This window comes from Panthera tigris, chromosome A1, assembly GCF_018350195.1.
Source record: "Panthera tigris isolate Pti1 chromosome A1, P.tigris_Pti1_mat1.1, whole genome shotgun sequence".
Taxonomy (NCBI): domain Eukaryota; kingdom Metazoa; phylum Chordata; class Mammalia; order Carnivora; family Felidae; genus Panthera; species Panthera tigris.
Genome location: NC_056660.1, coordinates 225,201,257 through 225,222,864, shown reverse-complemented (window position 1 = coordinate 225,222,864; position 21,608 = coordinate 225,201,257). Strand labels below are relative to the sequence as shown.

At 42.3% G+C, this 21,608-nt stretch overlaps 1 protein-coding gene across 1 annotated transcript in view; it reads right to left on the bottom strand.

Moving 5' to 3' along the window:
• Positions 1 to 6,123: 6,123 nt before the first annotated feature.
• The window catches only part of MARCHF11 (membrane associated ring-CH-type finger 11), a 102,307-nt gene continuing 86,822 nt past the window's right edge, over positions 6,124 to 21,608 (bottom strand). Inside the window, exon 4 of the mRNA XM_015542376.2 lies at positions 6,124 to 6,611. Within this exon, the coding sequence (XP_015397862.2) occupies positions 6,289 to 6,611 (323 nt within the window). The 3' untranslated portion in view covers positions 6,124 to 6,288. The remainder of the gene's footprint in view (positions 6,612 to 21,608) is intronic.

The window sequence follows — 21,608 nt, the reverse complement described above, 5'->3', positions numbered from 1 at the left end:
ACAAATATTTTGAAATTAACCACATAGTTCTAAATAATCTGTGGATCAAAGAAGAAACCACAAGGGAAATTATAAGATATTTTAAATAGGATGGTAGGGAAAGCAGTATGTTAAGAGATATGCAATGCCGTTAAAATGGCATTTAGAGGGAAATTTGTAGGTTTAAGTGCTTACATTAGAAAAGAAGAAATCCTTTAATTCCATCATCTAAACCTCCACCTTAAGAAGCTAGACAGCCCAGCTGAGGTGCCTGGGTGGCTCAGTTGGTTGAGTGTCTGACTCTATTTTGGCTCAGGCCATGAGTGGTCGTGGGATTGAGCCCTGCATCTAGCTCCATGCTGCGTGTGGAGCCTGCTTAAAATTCTCTCTCTCCCTCCCTCTGCCCCTCTGCTCCCACTCACTTTCTCTCTCTCTCTCTCTCAAAAAATAAAATACAAATTCAAATAAATTAAAAAGAAGAAGCCAAAGAAGAAAAAATTAAACTCAAATTTATAAAACTGAAAGAAAGATACAGTTATTACTTACAGATACAGATTTGACTGTGTATATAGAGAACACCAGGACAATAACAACAACGAAAGCTTTGGAGACAATGAGGGAATTTATAAGGTCTCAGGATACAAGGTCCACATAGCAAAACCAATATATTTCTACATACTAGCAATAAATAATTAGATAAAAGAAAACATGATCTACAAAAACAGAAACATGAAATACTTGGAATAATTTTAACAAAAGAGGTAAAGGAACTCCACGCTTAAAATATAAAATGTGGTTGAGATAAAACAATGAAATCCTACACAAATGTTAGTGTATTGAAAGACTCCACAGTGTTGCCTACGTGCCCCTAAGTTCGTCTATGACTTCAGTGGAATGTCGAACAAAAGCCCAGCAGGCTGGCCGATGCAATCTGTCCTGGTCTGTGGAGGGGGGGGGGGGGGAGGGGGGCTTCAGCCTCACCCCATATTCTAGAATTCTCTCAGTGGTGTCTTGTTCTTGAAGAGTTGTTATTTGTTCTTGTGAGGGAGAGTCAAGTCAGGAACAACCTCTGTCGCCATCTTGGTCTGGAGGTTACCTTCTTCAGGAAACTTTCTCTGAACACTAGGTTTGAGTCATGTGTCTTTTCTGAAATTTTCTTTTCTGGCATCAAAGTACTTAAACCACTTCATTCAACTGCCAAATTAATGGGCTTCCTCCTCCCTAAGATCACAAATTTCATAAAATCAGCTTATCTTTTATCTTCTGTTCCCAGGCAGCCTTCCCTCACTTGTCACCTCATGAGCAACCCCTTGGGCTTGTGCCACTGTGGCCCACTTTTTATTGTCCCTCCATCATGGCTGCCTCTTCTGATTTCTTCCTTATCTCTTTCTGGGGGGCAGTCTCTCCAGCCCATGTGGGGAGCTGGTCCTTAGTGATATACCAACAGGAACACCTCGGAGCCTCACTGTGTGCCTGGGCCATAATACTTTGAACAATGGCACAATGGGGACGGTGCCACCTTGTTGTCTAAGCCAGGGATGATGAATAAGGAAGGCGAGGTAGAAAAGTAAGTATCCCCAGAGCTGCAGCTAACAAAACTAATCACATCGTGTCATTAAATGTGTCGAATTGTGTTACTTTTTCTTCTCCTGGTCTCTGAGTCTATGCTTTGGCTCTTTCTTATTACTAAATCTTGACTTTGCCAAGAGTCTCATGGGAAGCGTGTCCCACGGAGCATTTCCAGCTTCTGGCCACATTGTCCTTGTTGTCATAACAGCTTCTGGGCAGATCTCCTGTGTTCCCAAAGCCCCAGGACAGCTATGCTAGGGAGCTAGAGGTATGACTACATGAGACATTTGTCTCCATGTTTCCACTCACAGCTGAGGCTCCTTCTGTGGCCCAGCACCTAAGATGGACATTCGTGCTTGACAGCCCCAGAGAGCAGGGTTTTTAATCACCTAGGTCACCATTTCCACCCTACGCTCACTAGGCTCCACGCCCTATGTGTCTTGGAGCAAATCTCTTTTTTCTACTGGCAGCCCTAGAAAAAGATACTTTTCTTCCGAAAGGCCACGTTGCATGCAGAAAAACTTCTCAGAAATATGAAGAAGTTACAAGAAAATTAAGTGACCTCTAACTTATTTTGGAAAATCAGTATCAAACGCTTTGGGGTAAAGTTTATGCATCACCAAAATTTTGCAGGAAATCATGCATAGTTTTCATTCTCCCACTGGCTCCCAGTGTCTATACTTCCTAGAGGGAAAATCCCTTAAAATAACTTTGAAGTCTTTGACTAATTTATTAGATAAATCCACTGTGTATAAAATGGCATCTTTATGAGGTAATTAATTAATCTCTAGGTTCCACCGGGGCTCGGAACTTTGAGCTTTGCTATAAATTATGGCACCTCCTGCAATTCTGAATCACACACACGTTATGGGAGCATTTTTTTTCTGAACTGATAAAATGGGATTGAACTAACTGCCTCCAGTATCTTCTTAAGGTTTTAAACCAATTATTTCTTAATATGTTGGACATCAAATTATTTTTATATGATATCATTTATGCAAACACGTCTTGAAAATAAAAAGCCAAATTTTGCCACTGAAGTCTGATAAATGATGAGCCTGGCAAGAAAAATTTTAAGTATCAGATATTCGTAAGCTACTGTCATTAAAATTTGCAAATCAAAAAGAAAAAAAAAGAAGCAAGCTACGCAGGAAAATATGGACAAATTATGACCTTTGTGTAAAATGACACTTCCATTATTAGATGATCGCTGATCTAATTCTGGATTGGCAAAGACAAATTAATTTTGCTATTTCACTCCATAGATAAAGGAGGATTGATTAGCACATCATCAAAAACAATAGACTATGCTAGTAGTGTGGGAAAAAAAAGAAAAACAAAAAGGAAAAGGATAGCAGTCCCAGGTTGAAACAGAAGCAGTAGAGAGAGCTTGCTTTATTCTGGCATTTGTTTAGTTAATGAGACATATGGAATAAAAAAAAAAAATTAATCATGTTTAAGAAAAATCAGATGATAGTCTTTATTCTGGGAAGTGTTTGGGAGTATTTTCAATAATAGAGACACTATCTTCTACTTCACAAAATCTCCAATGTGCTTTCCTCTTCGGAATTGTGGGTTTTGCTGTCTTCTGGGAGAGGGGAAGAGAGCCCACTCAATGCCCCCAGTATTTCTACCGCATTATCTAATTTATAGTGGTGGCACCTGTGTGTGATTGCTGCCTACTATTTCGTTTTGTAGGATTTCTCCGAACTCTTTTGAGGGTATGACCACTGTCCATTCATTTTAGCCGTACCTTGAGAACAGAGAATGTCACCCATAGGAATCGGGTTAGAGGGGGATGAACATCCCCCCGAGATGACCTTGCCACGTCTGGCCACCTGCAGCTTGAACACCGTCTTCTCAGGGTTCCCTGTGGAGTTCGGACCCTGCTACCTAGTGAACCCCATAGAGATGGATCATGTCTTCCCAGGCATCTTCTGCCCCCCCAGTGAGAAGCCTCTCACCATGACTGAAACATGCCTCTCTTTTACCCCCAAGGAGCCGTTCCCAGAATTTCTTCTCCATTTGTCTGGCAAACTGCTCATGCTTCAGCACCCAAGTGATGCCGGCTCCTCGGGGATTCCTTCCCCGGCCACCCCAGGGAAATCTGCTCCTGATCTGCTGCTTTCATTTGCTTGCCTGTATCCTGCCACATATGCTGTGGCACATGTCCCCAAAGTCTCCCTGCAAACCTGGGTCGTTCTGTGGCCCACTGCGAAAGTATGTGGCACGCAGGAGGTGCTCTGTGGATGCCTGTCCTTCAAATGAGTGGTTGGAAAGAGACAAAGTGCATACAGGTCTCAGTGTTTCTAATATTGGAAAAGATCCTAAAAATAAGGCATTTCGAACTTATTTCCTTACGTCGGGGATTTTGATATTTAAGGGAGCCCACGTTTGAATTACAGACTTGGCAACTGGAAGTTAATTATTTATATCGTAACTCGTGGTACATATTAACATTTTAATTATTTTTAAACAGTGAATTCAATTCTTTCAAGGCACGTCTCCTCCCCACCTGGAGTATTTCTTCTGAGTTTTTATGTAATCATTTCAGAGAGGGTACGTTTCATTGAGCGGAGGTTCTGCCAGATCCTTATTCCAACCTTGACTCGGGTCACATGTGGGTGTGTGTGTGTGTGGGCGTGTTAGGAGGTGTGAAGGTGACGGGGGGAAACAGTGGGTGTGGGCAAAATGTGCATCCGAAGGTCAGGGTGCTGGAAAGCAGGGCAGCCTAGGGACGCATATTCCTTTCCAGGTTGACAGGCTCACTCTGAACTCTCTTGGCGACATCTCTACCTCGTGCACCCCACACTGGGAGGGGTGTCCCACCCATTACGCCTTTTTGTTTCTAGTGAGTTGATGGAATACGAAGGCGTATGCCAATTAGAAGGGCAGACTTGCTAAATACGGAGCAGTGATAATCTAATCTGTGTCTGTCTCTTTATCCGGTATTTTTAATGCGATGCTCTGAATTGTTCCCACAATTATTCTCCATTAAACGTGTTGTTGACTGACGACGACTCCTCTCCGTGATTAAACTGTCCAGGACAAACATTAACACCTGCGGGGCACAAAAAATGGGTTGTTCCTTTGACAGCAGATTGGCATTCCTGGTGTCTCTATTAATTAATCTGCTTTTCGGTCCCAGGGGGCAAGATTCTGAGCGTCCGGAACCAGATTCATAGGACTGACTACTACCTCCCAGTGTCTTCCCCAGGACTGTGCTTGTGTAATATCAGAATTAAAAAAGTGACATACAGGATGGGAATATTTAACAGTCTCGCTTCCTACAACTGCCCCCTTAACAGTGGTTGCGTGTTCCTTCTTTCATGATTTCCTGATTCCTTTTTCCCATTTATGCAAATGAGCACAGCCTTAACTCATTTGCGACAGTTTTTAAACTGGGAAAATATTCTTTCGCGTATTGGTGGGATTTGCTACGTAGGAATCACAGTGCTACCTGTAAACGTTAACTATTCTAGTATGAATCATCCAAAGGTCATTTTTAGAAAATAGAATGTAAAGCGTTCTTATTTCATATGCTTTAAAATCTACTCATCAGTTACTTCCAATGACTTACGTGTTCAACTCATGTTCCAAAAGAAAGCATGACCGCCTGCCTCTTCATTTATTCTGTCACTGCTCATTAAAATGTGCCATTTCCCTCCATTAGGAGGATTAAAAGGTGGAAAATCTCCAGGTGCCACTAGTTAGCAAACCGTTCCTAGGGAGTCAATAGCCTCATTTTTCTTTTCCTCTTTTCACTTAAAAAATACGTATCTACTGAAAGAAAACATTTCTCGCTGCAGGTGAATATATTTCCCAGGACTTCATTAAAGCGAGCGATAGCGTCCGTGTTTAAATGATTCAGTAGGTATATAAGCTTTTACAGAAAGAAAATCTAATTAAGATAGCGCTCACAGACTTCAAGACACTAATAATTAACCCAAATGACTGCCGTAGGTCTGTAAGAGGGTTATGCAAATGTGAGGCGGTGGGATTATTACTTCACAAGCAATGATGTGATGTTTTGGTGAGCTCTTACGGTTATAAGTATACAGAAGGCCCTGCCCACTTGTATGTAATAGCAATAAGTTATACGTACTGGAGGAGAACTATTTTTTCCCCACTCATCTTTAACTGTTTATAAGCTCTCTGTACTGTTTCACAAGCTAGAAAGCAAGCCAACATTCCTAGAGCTTGCATTCCTGGTGACAGATTATTCCATCCCAGCAAAAAAGTCCCGCTTACATCTGCCAGTAGATGTGAGGCACGAAGAGGACCAGTCCACAGCATCGCCCAAGCACCTGGGATCTGCGAACCCACAGGCACCTTGGCATCTGCCCACGGAGTTCTAAGCTCTTCCCCGTTCGTAGCATGCCTGAAAAACTACACATGGAGCAAAACGTTTGATAAAAAATATATTTAAAACAAGCAAGAAAAAATAGTCTCGGCCTTCAGGACAGCTTCCATCATTCTTTGAACCAAGTAGGGTTAAATTATATGTATAATGATTTCAAGTACCAACTTATAAAAGATGTGGGAAATCAGAAAACAAAGAACCAGAGAGCTATTTTTTTTTCAGAAAAATGTATTTGCAATTCAAATGTTCATATAAAAAGCATAAATTTTAAAAAGTTCATAGATGTGTGTTTTTAGAAGTGCTGTGGTTTCGCCATTCATTGCAATTACATTCCAAGATGCGCAGGGTGGTCTACGCCACGCCGCCTTACGCTTTTGTCACACAGAAGTCACTCTCATCACAACCTCCCCTGAGCTGTTATCTTCGGACAGATCTTCATGGGGCCTCATCCGATTGAACAGGTGCAGTAACACGTAGCCACACTGAAACCTGGGGGAAGTTAACTGCGTCGGGTGGACCAAGTTCCTGTTCCGCAGGGCCGTCAGTGGCAACCATAAAGTCCTGCTTGTGGAAGACTCTCCCCGGCTACTTTCTTCGATGTCTGTGGCTTTATCGTAATTCAATACATCCCAGTGTAAGTTAACAGCCCGCCAGCGCTTAAACACTCTGTAAACTGCAGCTCCTTCGTGGACAATGAGACCTAAAAATGGAGGTGGGGGGGGGGGGAACAAAGGTTTGTCATAATCAAAAGTTGGTGGTTTTGTATACAAGTAAGGCATTAAAGAAATAGTTCTCTGTTACTCATTGTCACAAAAAAAGACGGTATCCTGACCACTCAACTGTCACGGCTAATGGCAAGCTACTGTCCATATTACACAGGAATAACCAATAGCCAAAGAATAAGAATACACTAACGTGCACAGAGTAAAGTTATCACGGGTATAATTAACCTGCTCCATCGTGGCTCAGAACACACCTTGGGCACTCATGTTGCCTTAAGAGAATCATTAGGCTTATTGATTCATTCATCATATATTTGCGGACTCATTGCGGGGCCAAGTAACGTGTGGAGGGCTTGGTTTCAACGGACACCTTAATTTGGGAAAGAGACAGATGTTAAAGTCAACATCATCTTCCCAGTGCCTAAAGCACTGTCTCACACCAAGGAGGTATGAGACGACTTTTCCTTCTTTTCACTCTCTTCAACAACTCGACAAAAATGCATTGGGCACCTACGTGAGAGTTTCATGTATATTACCTCGTCCAGTGTTTGCCAAAGCCTTAATAAACGAGTATGAGCATGTCCCGCATTTTGCACACAAGGAACCAGCTCAGACGCAGAGAACTAGTAGCAGTGGCACAGGGATTCAGACCCAGGCAGCCTGGCTCCAGAGACCTAGGTCTATGCTGCTATGCAGTAAATGGGATGATTACGCATTTCGGAGACACTCTCAGGAAAATAAACAAGGTAATACAAGAATCTCAGGGACCATAAACTCGTAGTCTGTAGATCGGATATGGTGCCCTGATACATGGCTCCCACTCTACCCAGATCCCACCACACCCTGCATTTTTCATACATCGGCATTTCAGCATGTGGCCCAAAGCTTTTGAACTGGTGACCCCTCACTAAAAGAAATTCCTTGGGGGAGGTCCGGTCAGATTGGGAAATGAGAAGGAGCTCTTCTCCTTCAGGAGGATGAAATTCCATTGAACGTCGGTGGAGGGATGAATGCAGAGTCTTTTTTTTAGGTGGAATAGGGCACATAATCACAGCATGTCAGTTGGCCACAAGCACTGTTGAATGAAAAATTGGAAAGTGAGCAGATCCTACCTCCCAGGATTTAGACCTTGAGTCTAGAGAAACTCTCAGAAATGTGAACAAGGAAGCATGTTCAAACATGTTTGTCGTGTAACTGTTTGTGTTTGGGGGGGAAATAGCAAACAGTCTCAGAGTACATGCGGAGAAGAATGGATAAATCGTGTCGTATGGATCCAGTGGACCACGGCAACGAAACTGAAGGGAACAAAGTCGCATACACGAACATGTATAAATCTTAAAAGAGAGGAACTCTTAAAGCCATGTGAAAAAAAAACAACATGAAAGTTTCCGAAAGAAATTACTGGGGTAAAGAAATACTACCCATTTTTACAGATTCAGATATATAGGTAAAAAGTATAAAAAGATGCATAAAAAATAATCATGAAATTTGTGACAGTGGAAAGGAAAGAAAAGAAATGAGATCCCGGAGAGATTTCAAATAGGCTTTTTGGCTGTATCTCTAAGGTCACTTTTTTTTTTCACGTTTATTTATTTATTCTGTGAGAGCAGGGAGAAAGAGAGCGTAAGTGGGGGAGAGGCAGAGAGAGAGGGAGAGAGCGAATCCCAAGCAGGCTCTGTTCTGTTAGCATGGAGCCCAACGCAGGGCTCGATCTCATGACCATGAGATCATGACCTGAGCCGAAGTCAAGAGTCGGACGCTTAACCAACTGAGCCACTCAGGTGTCCCTCTAAGGTCCCATTTTTTAAGCTGGGTGGTGGTGATGTTCAACATATTCTGTATACTTTTTTATGCCTAAGTCATACTTTCTAAAATTACAAAGAATTTATTAGGAAAATTTATCTAAGACGTATTGAGGCACAGAGAACTGAAGTCAGGAGACAAGTAGGGAGATTACCACATTGCAGGCGAGGAGCAGAGTGGGCACAATAAGAGACAGAGTGATACACTTGTCAAAGGAAAACAATGATAGAACTAGTAATGCAAGAAGGGGAAAAATCAGTCTCATGTTTTCAACCTAGAGGAATGGGTGATTGAAAGGATGATAGTAATCTTTCCAAAGGTACAACGAGTAAGGGTTTTGAACATGGTTTTGTTGGGGAGATTACCTTATTTTCTTTTGGCAGCTAAAACAATGGCAGGTATATGATGGAGATGCCCAATTTTTTAAATATCACAACTACCTAATATCCGAATTTAAGTTTTACACCACTCCCTTACCAGGACAAAAACTTCTGACATGCATGACTTAAGAGAATTCCAAGGATGTTGGCATAGGCCACTTAAAACATGCATGTGGTTTAATCAATAAAAATAAACAAATAATAATTGTGTAACACCACCAAAATAATGAGAAGGAATGTAAACTTCTGTTAATCATAGCAACTGCAAATAACTGTTTTGATCAACTCTATTTTTCTAAGGACAAACTGTCACAACTGATCAGATATTCTGGGGAAACAGCCAGAATTAGAAGTAAAGACTACCAGATAGTAATTGATGATTCGATTATTGGCCTTCTGAAATCTCTGTGGGCAATGATTTAATTTTTCTGGTTCTATTTTTCTTCATCAAAACACAATTGCAATACCTAATCTATACATTCAGCAGGATAGTATGAAGACAAATGGAAATTCATCAATTATAATGCACTCAAATTTCCTCGCGATGGTGGCTCTAAAGACACAAGACATTATTATTAATTAAAAAGTCCATAGTGAATCTACGTGACGAGAAACACTCATTCACACTAATCACAAAACCAGCGCAGCTTGCAACAGGTTCATTCTGGAGAAGTACAGTGATGGGGGACAGCTTCACCCCAGCAAATCACTCATTTCACAGGATCTTGTTCTTTTTTTTTTTTTTATCGATTTCCTTTGAAAGGCCAGAAATCAGATCATTTACTAGAGCTTAACGTCACTTTCTGGGAACGCACTCCTGGTAGCCCTTTTCTAAATACATAAATCTACCCAGTGTGCAGAAATAAATCCCACAGACCTTTCTAGTACATTCTGAATTTAGAGGGAGCTACTTGAAGTTTTCAGGAAAACACGGTCCTCTTGAATTTTCAGTTCCATGTTCTGCTTCTTCATTGCACTTCAAGTTATGAACGATGCTTACATTTTGTTTTATTTCCTATAAGTGTTGGGAATCACTCCTTGCCCTTTAGAAGCTTAAGTTTTCTTGAAATAGGAGGAGGGCGATCCTACCCTTGAGGTCCTCTCTAATATGCATCTTTCCCTTTCTTCCTTAAGTCTTCTAGACTTGTAGCAAATGCCTTTTGTACTCAAGGTAATGAGAACATAATGGTACTAAGATCGTCAAAATCCAAGAGTAAAGATTCATTCAACTCTAGTCCATATGTTGAAAATCCAACTAGTGAAATTCACGCTGCCATACTTTCTTACTGATGAGCTTGTCTCCTCTTGTTTCACAACTGAGAAATCCACTTCCTCCAGGACCTTCACTCTCTGAGTGATACCTTAAGTTAAGCCTTAAAATGAACGTGTCATCTTGACATTTCAGGTCATGTAACAACAGGCTTAGATTTATTTTTTTCAAGAGTCACTAGACCTGAACGGAAAAGCAATGATAATTTCTATAAAATGTAAATATTAAATATTTTAGGACACTTGCTACACTAGTTTTTAATTTTTTTTTAAATGTTTTAATTTATTTTTGAGACATGAGCAGGGGAGGTACAGAGAGAGAGGGAGACACAGAATCCGAAGCAGGCTCCAGGCTCTGAGCTGTCAGCACAGAGCCCGACGCGGGGCTCAAACTCACAGACTGAGATCATGACCTGAGCCGAAGTCGGATGCTCAACCGACTGAGCCACCCAGGCGCCCCGACACTTGCTACATTATTAATAGCATGGATGTCAAGGGGTGATTCCTGAGAATTTGGGAGTTTGAGAGTTCAGAAAGTGTGTGTGTATTAAGTGTTGGTTGTTTTTGTTGTTGGTGGTGGTGGTGGTTTCTTTTTGTTTATTTATTTCTTTTTTATTTCTTTTTTATCATTTTCCTCCCAGTAACATTTAATTCGAGCATCCCCTTATTGATGTGCAGAGGAACATTTTTGTTAGGGAATAATATGCTTCAAAAAGAGAAAGTTCAAATGTTTCCGGTTTCACTAAAATAAAAGCAGAGGGGTGATGTGTGGGTAAAATATATCCCAAATTTGTAAGTGGTGTGTTGGTTGAATTTTTTTCTATGGTAGCAGAAAATGAATTAATTACCCAAATACATGATGGGGAAGACCATCAAGGTCCCATGTTCACATGCTCACATGCACAAGCATGTACACACGCACACGCACACACACACATGCACACACACACACACACACACACCACTTGTCCATATTTATTGCAACACAAATGATATGTTGCAATTAACAGAGACTTGCAAAAATTATAATCAAATACAAACAAATTTTGATATTAACAATCAAACTACTGATCAAATCATTTCATTTTTTTGTGTTACCAGTCTCAGCTCTTGTTCAAAGAGGTTTGGTTGATTTTCAGAACTTAAATTATCATCAAGGATCTATTTTGTGCCAAGCACTGTGCTAAGTGCTTTATGCGCACGGTTTTCATTTTATCTTGGCAGTAACTCTACAAATAGACACCACGATTGAACAACTTGATGGTTGAGGAAATTGAGACTTAAATTTAATAACTGTCCAACATCAAGACATAAGAATAAGAGCAGAGACTGGGGCTCAAATTTGTCTACATATAAACCTTGTGTACAATAGTCCTATCCATGCTAAATTTCCAATGCAAGGCGGTCTCTCAGAATAAAGATCAACTAAAAGAACCCTCGCTACAGACTCAATGTATCCTTCCAAAATTCATACCTTGAAGCCCTAATCCCTAATCCCTATGTGGAGGTGGGACCTGTGGGAAGGTAATAAGGGCTATTTTGAGTCATGAGGGTGAGACTCTCATGATTGGATTAATGTCCTTATATAATCTGGAAGAGACAGCAAGGAAAGGCCATGTGAGAACACATGAGAAAGACAGCCATCTGCAAACCACAGTGAGACACCTAACCAGACACTGAATATGCTAGCACCTTGACCTTGGACTTCCTGGCCTCCAAAACTAAGAATAAATGTCCTGTGGTATTTTGCTATAGAGGCTTGAACAGACAAAGCCAGACCTTACAGACCTACACCATCCTCATGGAAAATATGAGTAAATTAAGTCCTAGAGATTGTGATTGGACAAAGTTATACCATTAACTGCCATTTTTAATATCTTGTAGGTCACTGACACTGTTATATCTCTAAAAGCGCCAGTGAAACAGCCCCTTCCTCCTCTTCCCACCCACAGGAAGAAAGTTGTTAAAGACAACACTGTAAGTGGTGACAGCTTCATCTGGGAAGCTGCCTCCACCTTGAGGTTTCCCAAGAAGTGAGAGGTTCTGATGAAACCACAAAGGAGCACAGGTGAAAGCCCTGTGTGCCGTCCAATCAAAACAACCTTTGGGAGAAGCTAAAGAACTTGCAATGCACAGCACACATTTGGCCAGAAAACGCTCCTGACTGTGAAAATGTCCAAGATTTTTAGACTATTTTCACCAGTGTCCATTGCCAAGATCTCTTTCACTCTGTCTCCCTCTTTTTCTCTCTGCCCATCTCTCTCAGTGAAAGTTACACATACTCTATAAAATATAACCTATGTCATTCTGAGAAGTCAGTGGGCCAGAGAAGAAGAATGGAAACTTTGGGTGGGAACTTTGGGTCCCATTTAATCCCATTTAAGAACAGTTTAGAACAAGTTTCAAAAAATGGACACATTTAAAAACATTTCTTTAATGTTTATTTTTGAGGGGGGAGGGGCAGAAGGAGAGGGAAACACAGAATCCGAAGCAGCTCCAGGCTCTGAGCTGTCAGCACAGAGACTGGCATGGGGCTCAAACTCATAGACTGAGATTATGACATGAGCCGAAGTCGGATGCTTAACCAACTGAGCCACCCAGATACCCCAACATGGACCCATTTTTGACTCCTTAATTGCCACTACTTGAGGACCAGAGCATGGTTGTATAAGAAAGATCAACTAAATGAGACTGTGGTCCAAGATACCCTTTGATGCATAATCTTTGCTGGGGTGTCATAAAATGCATTAATCTTCCTGGCTTATTTTTCCCAATCTACCCCAAATTTAAATGCTGAACATTTAATGGAAAGTTAGATATGAGTATAGAGGTCAACGCTTGGACACATAAATCATTCCCCCATTGCTGAATCTTGTTAATATGAATCTTGAAGAAATAAGCATGAGTGATTACTTCTGTGCATAACGAATGCTTTTTGTTGAACTAAACTATATGTGGAGCTTAAAGAAAAAAATGCAAAAATATGAAACTTAGAGATGAAAATTGAAAGACAATACATATGCCCTCACTGAAGTCACTAGACTCACACAACAAAGCCATCAGAAATTGGTATCTTAAAAGCCAACTGGGGACTACAATGTCTTGATTATACATAGGGGTTTTTGTGCAAGTCTATTTCCAGTGTTGCCCAGATCAGAACAAATAATGTGTTTTACACATAAAATGCACTTACATCTATAAAAAATGAGTTAATTTTCCTATTGTAAATTATATATATTACATATATATGTAGGTACATTGTATCTATGTATAATATGTATATCTTATACATATATACATAAATTCACAGAACCAAGTTGAGGATGGCAGGCTCATCACGAAAGCATAAAGTTCAGGAGCCCAAACACTCAAACTGTTGGTAATAAAATCTTCTGTGTAAGAAATGTAATAAGAATAAAAATTACTCACAAAGTTCCCACAGCATGAAAACCCTTGCAACTAGGCGCTGGCTAATTCCCAAATACTGATGATCTGACCCACCCCAACTGATGATCTGACCCACCCCAACTGATGATCTGACCCACCCCAACTGATGATCTGACCCACCCCAAAGCAGAGTATGTAACAGTACACATAAAGAAATGATTACTAGAATAGCGAAAACCCTACGTGATTGCTTCTCTGAGAGCACACAAAAGAAAATTCACAGTGTCTGTCCTCTGACCCGCTCACTACTCTCTATGTCCTCCCGTCTGCTCAATGAAATCTGCAGTCCTCAGCCTTCACGCAAAGAACACAGTGGGGCTGGATCCTCAGGGGGTCCTGGATCATCACTGATGTCGATGACATCACTGCCTGGTGGTAGAACAAGATGGCAAATCCAAATTTCATTAAGGAGTATAATAGTTTACTAACTAGTGGGGAGTGAAGCACACTGTTTTCTGAAAGGTCTTGACATAGGTTGAATTTGCTTCCTGACCTACCACCTCTATTTCAGTTAATGACCATCCCCTGAGTCAATTAAGCTAAAACCTTGGAATCACCTAGACTCCTCTATGCACTAAATTCTGCTAATTCTATCTTCTTAGCAAATCCGAGATAAACCCATAAGACAGAGAATTCTCCAGAAGGATCATGCTCCTACATTTTCACAATGAACTATTATTAAATATGCTTCCTCATCCATAGTCTCTCATAATTTCTTCTCTGGCCCACTCGGAATTAATCCTTCCCTCCTACCTTCTGCCATTCCACACAGGAAATACCTCCCCTCTTTTACCTACTACTGGTACTGGAATACTTTGTTTCTATGCGTGTGACTTCAATCAGCTGTGTGATCTCTGAGAACAGAGACCTTATTCTTACTTCAATGCTTGAAACATAGTAGAAACTCAATAAATCTTTGCGAAATGGGAGGGGATGAGAAAGAGGTGAGCAGGAATCCCTGGATGTAAAGGGGAACAAGGGTCAATTTAAGTCTAGTCATGAAAGTGCCACTAAAACAGTGTTCTTTAAACTGGTAGAGTAATGGGGCACCTGGGTGGCTCAGTCGGTTAAGCGTCCGACTCTTGGTTAGGGCTCAGGTCATGATCTCAGGGTTTCATGAGTTCAAACCCTGAGTAGGGCTCTGAGCTGACAGCATGGAGCCTGCTTGGGATTCCCTATCTCTCCCATTCTCTCTGCCCCTCTCCCACTCTTGCGAGCTGTCTCCGTCTCTCTCAAAATAAAAAAAAATTTTTTAAATAAAATAAAATAGCAGAGTAATATCTTAAGATATCACACTGAGACATGCACTCTAAGACTAGAGATGAAAAAAATTTAGGAATCGGGGCCCACGTTCCATACATACTTGAGCATATGTATGGGTACACACACACACACACACACACATGGCCTGGCAGGGGGTAGAAGAGCTAAAATCCTTCACTGGGATGCATTTTCAGTCCAAGTAAATTGTAGCCAACTCCCCCGAGGTCTTGTTGACCTGGTCATCAAACATCTGCCTGAATCAAACAATCATGAACCCAGCTGGTCATAAAATGACCACGCTCAGGCTGAAAGCCTAAGTGACTTATATGCATTTGTCTCTGCTATTTCCAGGCAAAACAGGGAGACTAAAAGAGATGCTCCCCATTCATCTGACCGCTTGCTGTTCTAAGAAGCCAATCCATCAACGAATGATTTTAATGATTTCTCTTATTTCCTAGTAAATAAGAAACTCCTGATCTTTCAATCTTTACTAGTCCTGCCTCTCGAATCCACCTTTGGCATAGTCACAGAACATTCCTCAAAAGCTGCAGACTTTCTTACATGTTATAAAATACATGATATGTTATTTTTTTTAATGTTTAACGTAGATTATTAACTTTTGAGAGAGAGAGAGACAGAGTGTGAGCAGGGGAAGGGCAGAGAGAGAGGGAGACAAAGAATCTGAGGAAGGCTCCAGACTCTGAGCCATTAGCACAGAGCCCACCGCCTGCATTGAATTCATGAACCATGAGATCATGACCTGAGCCCAAGTCAGATGCTTAATTGACTGAGCCACCCACGCACCTCGATAAGTTAATTTTTTTAAAGGATTAAAAGAATTCACTGGAGAGAAGAATTGTTATATCATCTAAGCTTCTACCCAAAAGTGCTTGAGAAAAAAGTCACCTAATGAATATGGTTATTTCAATAAAAGAATTAGTCCAATGTCCTTATAGATGACAAAGGTATCCTAGAGCCTTCCTATAACTGGAAGCATGGATTAGAACTCGTTTAATTTCAGCTGAACACAACTTCAAGTCTGCCTTCAAATCATGAACCGATGAAACACCTTGTAGCAAAGGGGTAACATCATGTGTCATGGGATCAGCAGTGGACAAACGTAGTCACTGAATTTCAAAATTAGAAAATACTGGGTATGATTTAATCTAGCCCTTTTGCTTTGGGGGATGAGGGCTCTGAGTCTCACAGAAGTGACATGGTTTGCCCAAGTGTCCACAGTTAGTTAGTGCTGGAGCCCAGAACCAGAGCCAGACCTTTGATGGCTGGTCCAGTGTGCTTGCTCGTAAGAACTCAGACCCCAGGAACCATCCTTGGCCAGAGCTAGTCCACACTGGTGCCTCTTTGGCCCAAGGGATATGATACTATGAAGTAGATAGAATCAAAATCTCTTCAATAACACCAGAGCCTAGGATGGTTAAGTTCTCCTCTGGTCTGTATCTTAAAGGGCACACGACAGCATTGGGAAGGATTACAGTGACCTTCACAATTTATGAAAGTAACTCCACAAACCCCAGTGTAATAGTATTGTGTTAAAAAGTCCTACCAATGTCCATTTGCTGTGTTAAAGCTTTTAGAGTTAGAAATCTACGTTGGCAGATTTCCATTTGTTTCCCACACTCTAAGATATGGACTAAAAACAATTCTGGGCTCCAGGCTCTGAGCTGTCAGCACAGAGCCCGACGCTGGGACCAAACTCACGGACGCCGAGATCATGACCTGAGCCGAAGTCAGACGCTTAACCGACTGAGCCACCCAGGCGCCCTGAGCATCCAACTCTTGATTCCAGCTCAGGTCATGATCCCATGGTTGTGGGATGGAGTCCCTGAGTCAGGCTCCGCACTAAGCAAGGAGACTGCTTGAGATTCTCTCTGTCTCTGTCTCTGTCTCTGTCTCTATCTCTCTCTCAAAATTTTAAAAATTAAGAAAAATTTAAAAACACAGTTCTAGAAGGAGACTATTAGTGGAGACTGTTTTCCTCGTGGCAAGTAGAAACAAACACAGCTAATTTTCCTTCTTCGCCAATGGACAAACTGTCTACTGCAAACTCACAGAACACAATTTTATTAATCTCTAGAGTAGATCATATATGTATTGGTTGTTCTATTTCTCAGGGTGAGAATAATACTTAGAAAGATCCAAATCGAAATATCTAGTTACAACTCTATTTATTGTTGTGACTTGTAATAGGCTATCTCATCTTTGTTGCTTTGTTTTTCATTTCTCTTAAATCATACAGGCAGTGGGTAAAAATTCCAAACAGAAGCTACCACCTAAATAAACATGAATAAACTTTCTAACTCTTTGATGTCATTCACACATCAGTAAGATTTTTGTAATTGAAAATATTAATGGGATTTTTAACCTGAATATAAAGATGCTCAGACCTTAGCTTTCCTTAATATTCTATTCTGTGATCTAGCAACAAAATCCAAGGGTTAGAGGGGATTCTTTACATACATAATTCTTATCAGGCAATTGTTTCACTCAGATCAGTCAAAAGAAAGAGATCGCTTTTGGTATGCTGTATTAAATATCTCCCATTCTCCACTGTTTCTGTATGTTCTGTATGGGTCCATTAATTTAGAATAAATGAGTAAAGACTTCGCAAAATAGCTACATTACTTTGGGCTTTTAGGGAAAATTTTTCTCCATGTCTGATCTAAAATCAGATCCCCCATACCTCAAATAAATATTTATTCCTGTTGTTATGCCTTAGGTGTTTGAGACAGCAACTCAATGTGGTTTCACTTCATGAATAAACAACAACACTTTGTAAATTAGCTATTCAAGCTCAGCATATAAGAAGGGGTCCTGACTAAATAATAAATAGAATTGACCGAATCACATAAATATTCGTACACAGGCTCTGGGAGCGGCAAGGTCTGGATTCCAATGTCAGGTCCCTCTTCCAATCCGGGTGACCTTGGCAGAACTACTTAATGGCGCCTTCAGTTTTCTCATCTCTGAGATGATATAGTGGCAGTACCTACACTTAGTGGAGCAATGTGGGGATTAAGAGTGACATTTGAGGAAAAGTACCTGGATTAGGAAACATAATCTTACCTATTATTGGAGATCATGGTTTTTAAAACCTTATTTCTACCTATTTGGAGGCCCCTGAAAACACATATGGGCTTCGTCTCTATGCCCATCTCTGTGGTTCCTCATGACCCAAGTTTGTCGCCTGCTCCCTGTCAGCAAACCCATAGTCCCCAACCTGCCGTGATGTGCAGATCGTCTAGAAGAATCTTCATGTTCACATTTCTCTTCAGTAAATAAGGTTCTTTGCTGCAAAACAGTCCTAAGTCAAGAGATCCCTAAAGAGGCGGGTGTCAGTTCTGAAGACCAATCTCCAGGTTTTTAGGTTAGAGGGCCTGCCTCTTAGTGTCCTGGGTCCCACTGCCACGCAGTCTAGTCTGATCTGTCCTCCCAGGAAAACTTCCTGTTCCCACGCCGAGGTGACCCTATCTCACACTGGCCTAGGGACACACTCAGATTTCTCTACGGTTGCTGCAGCCACGCGTGAGCCTCGTTGTATTTAAAGTCCCACAACTACTCTTCGGGAGAACAGTAAAGTCACACAAAAGAAAGAGTCAAGTTGCACAAAACACACGTATGGCCACGTGAGCCTATGGTGCGGCCACAGGAGATTTCCTCTCCTGGCCCCTCAGCCGCTGTCAACAATCACAGGGGATCTGTCCCCTGGCTCCTGGCTCCCCTAAGCCCCCTCAACACACAGGACTCCAGGCCCATGTGGACGACCTGACCTAACGTACATGCCCCTTGCCCTCTGCTGCCCCTCCTTCACTCCAGCCTGGAGCCCTTCCCTTCCAGAAACCGTTCCAACTGCTAGCTTTGAAACTCTCCCACCCAGTGCGGCCAACCACCCTCCAGGGCTTCTTACCCATGTTCTTCATCTCAATGCATCCTCTTCTACCTCCTGAAGACCCCCCCCCCTCCATCTGCTACTTCTTTCTGGCTTTGTTTCCTCCCCCAGTACTGAGAAAGCACACCCCACCCCATAATCACTCTCCCAGCACGGGGCCTGGGGGTGGGGGGGAGGAGGGAGGGCAGTGAAAAGGTAAGGTCGACATTGCTGCTTCCTCTCTCTGCAACTCTGCATTACAAACCCCCTCTGAGCCCAGCCTCATAGTTCACCTCTCTGCACCTGCTCCTCATCCCTACCGGGTAAAAATACAGAGCCACATGGCTGTGCAGACTGGGGGCTCCAGCCTCTGGTGGGGGGGGGGGAGGCGCTCCATCATACCCAGTGGTCCTTAATGCTCCAAAGCCCTCCACCACCGAACTTCATTTCTAAAGCTCCCCTCAGACTCTTCCCCATGCTGCCTCTTCTCCATCTCAGCAGATTGTCTCATAGCCCTCTGCCTGATTTGCATGTCTCTGTCTTCCTCAAACTGCTGCTCTTCTCGCCCAGATCACCTTCCCCTGCAGCCAGTGGCTTCAAGTACCAGATACAAATCTCCAGCTCAAATTTCTATCCTGAGCTCCAGACCGCTATACGCAGCCACTGCCTGGCCCTATCCACTCGATTCCTCAGAAATTCTGCAAAAAGAAAATGTTCAAACAGCACCTATCATCTTTCTCTCCCATCTACCATTCAGCCTCTGTGAATCACACCTGATGGTCCCTCTCCCTTACCCCTGACCTCCACCCCTACCTCCACTGATCTGATCCCCGTTATCTGGAGATGAACCTCTTTGAGTTCCAGCAGCTGCCTATCAGCCCTGATGTTGGCCTAATCCTTCGCCTGGATTATTACCTTCTTGCCTTCCCAGCATGCCCACCACACTCCCCTGACCCCTTGAACGTCCCCTGCTACCAAGGCTCTTTCTTCACTGTCAAGCTGACCAGTCACAGGCGGCAGACCACCCTCCAGGGGCTCCCTGAGCTTTCACGGTCCCGTCCCAAATCCATGCTCCAGCCACAGGGTCCTGCTAGATGATCACACCTTATTTCCTCATTGCCACTCCCCAGCAGGCGTCTTTTGCTCTTGTCACACCAAATTCCACAGGAGTCCTCCAAAATACATGTTTTCATGTATTGACAGGTTCAGGCAGCTGCCTCTCTCTGGCCCCCTTCGTGCTCTTCTTTAGACTTTAACTCAAGATTTCTTCCTCCCCACAGACTTTGCTGCCTCTAAGTATGGTCAACCAACATTCTCCCACCTACTCTCACATGCATTTGTCTCCTGACACTTTTCATGTTGCATTTTAATTGCTTAGCTCCCTGGCCCTCTCCAGCAGCTGGAGAGCAGGGAGCGTGTCAGGCTGCATAAAGCTCTTCTGGAAAGGGCCAGACAGTGAATACTTTAGGCTATGTGAACATTATGGTCTCTCAATGACGAAGTTGTAACTACTCATCGATGGCACATAAATGAATGGATACGTCTGTATTCCAATAAAGCTTTACTTATGGGCACTGAAATTTACATTTGATGTAATTTTCATATGCCACAAAATAATAACCTCCTCTAAATATTTTTTAAATTATTTCAAAAGGTAAAAAACATTGTTAGATCATGGGCTGTTCAAAAACAGGCAACAGACCCATGCTATTAATATCGCTCTCCTGCACTCCAGGCTTATAACGACACAGTCAACACTTAGCAAATGTTGGCTCAATAGATGACGGGGACCCATTTGGCTAAATGGCCTCCAGATGAGAGAGATGGCTAAGAGCGTCACATTTTCTCTGGAGGAAACAGAAGTCAACAAGATCAGCATATTTGGTCTGTTGCTTTGCTAACTATGTCAATGTTTGCCCCAGAGAGCTTGAACTTTACAAGGTCAAAGGACAGGAAGGCAAGGGGTTGTGTCTTCTCTCCCCGAGGAAGCCTAAAGAGTTAATTCGCTTTGAGAGTCTATTGCAAGCACAGCACTGAAGGTCAAGTGCCAAAAAACAAGTTCCCTTCTATTTTATTTCCTGGGGTTTTAAAGGCAGCAATATCTCTGATAACCAACTATGATAATAGTCTTTAGAGAAATTGGTAAACATTAGTATGATTAAGGCATAGAAAAGCCTTTAATTTGTACCTCCAGAGTAAAATGCTAATAATGGCATACTTTTCAAAGCATATAGACGATAAAGATTTGGTTTTCTTCTAACAATTTTGAATTGCAAAGCACCACTCTGCCTCTCTGAGGGGCCTGGCCTCAGAGGTCAGAAAGCGAAGGCTCAGATAGGAGGCTGGGACTGGTGTGGGAGGATGCACTCCTGTTCGAGACTCTTTCGCGACAAAGTTGCGGCATTTCCTAGCGCATGATGCCTGCTAAGACATTCTGTGTTCGGGAAATGACATCGATACTTGTAAAAGACTCTACTCTGTTTAAGGAATGATTCCCATCAAGCTAGCAGCACGTGCAAATCTGGTAGTGGTCCTGGCTGCAGCAGCCGACCTCAGAACCCAGCGCTCTGCCTGGGAGGAAGTTTGAAGGGAAACCCAGAGGGGCTCCGGGCAAGAGCAGAAGGAGGCTTTTGTCCTCCCTGCAGGGGTACCGATCCCCAGTCAAATCACAGATCAGGGAATGGAAGCATGTCTTGAGAGCGGAGGTGGCTGATAGTCTTTTCCTGTCTTGGAGGGAAAATTGAAAATTGTGATAGGAAGATTAAAAAAGGAAGTACCGGGCTAGTCAACTTTCCTAGTTATTCTGCCAAACAGTGTTTAAGTTGAGCTGCTTTTTTTCACATGCCTTATGATTCACGCAGATGCTTCCACATTGGTGCTTCCTAGGAAACTCTGGGAGAGGAGAGCGGTGCCGCCCTCCTACACTC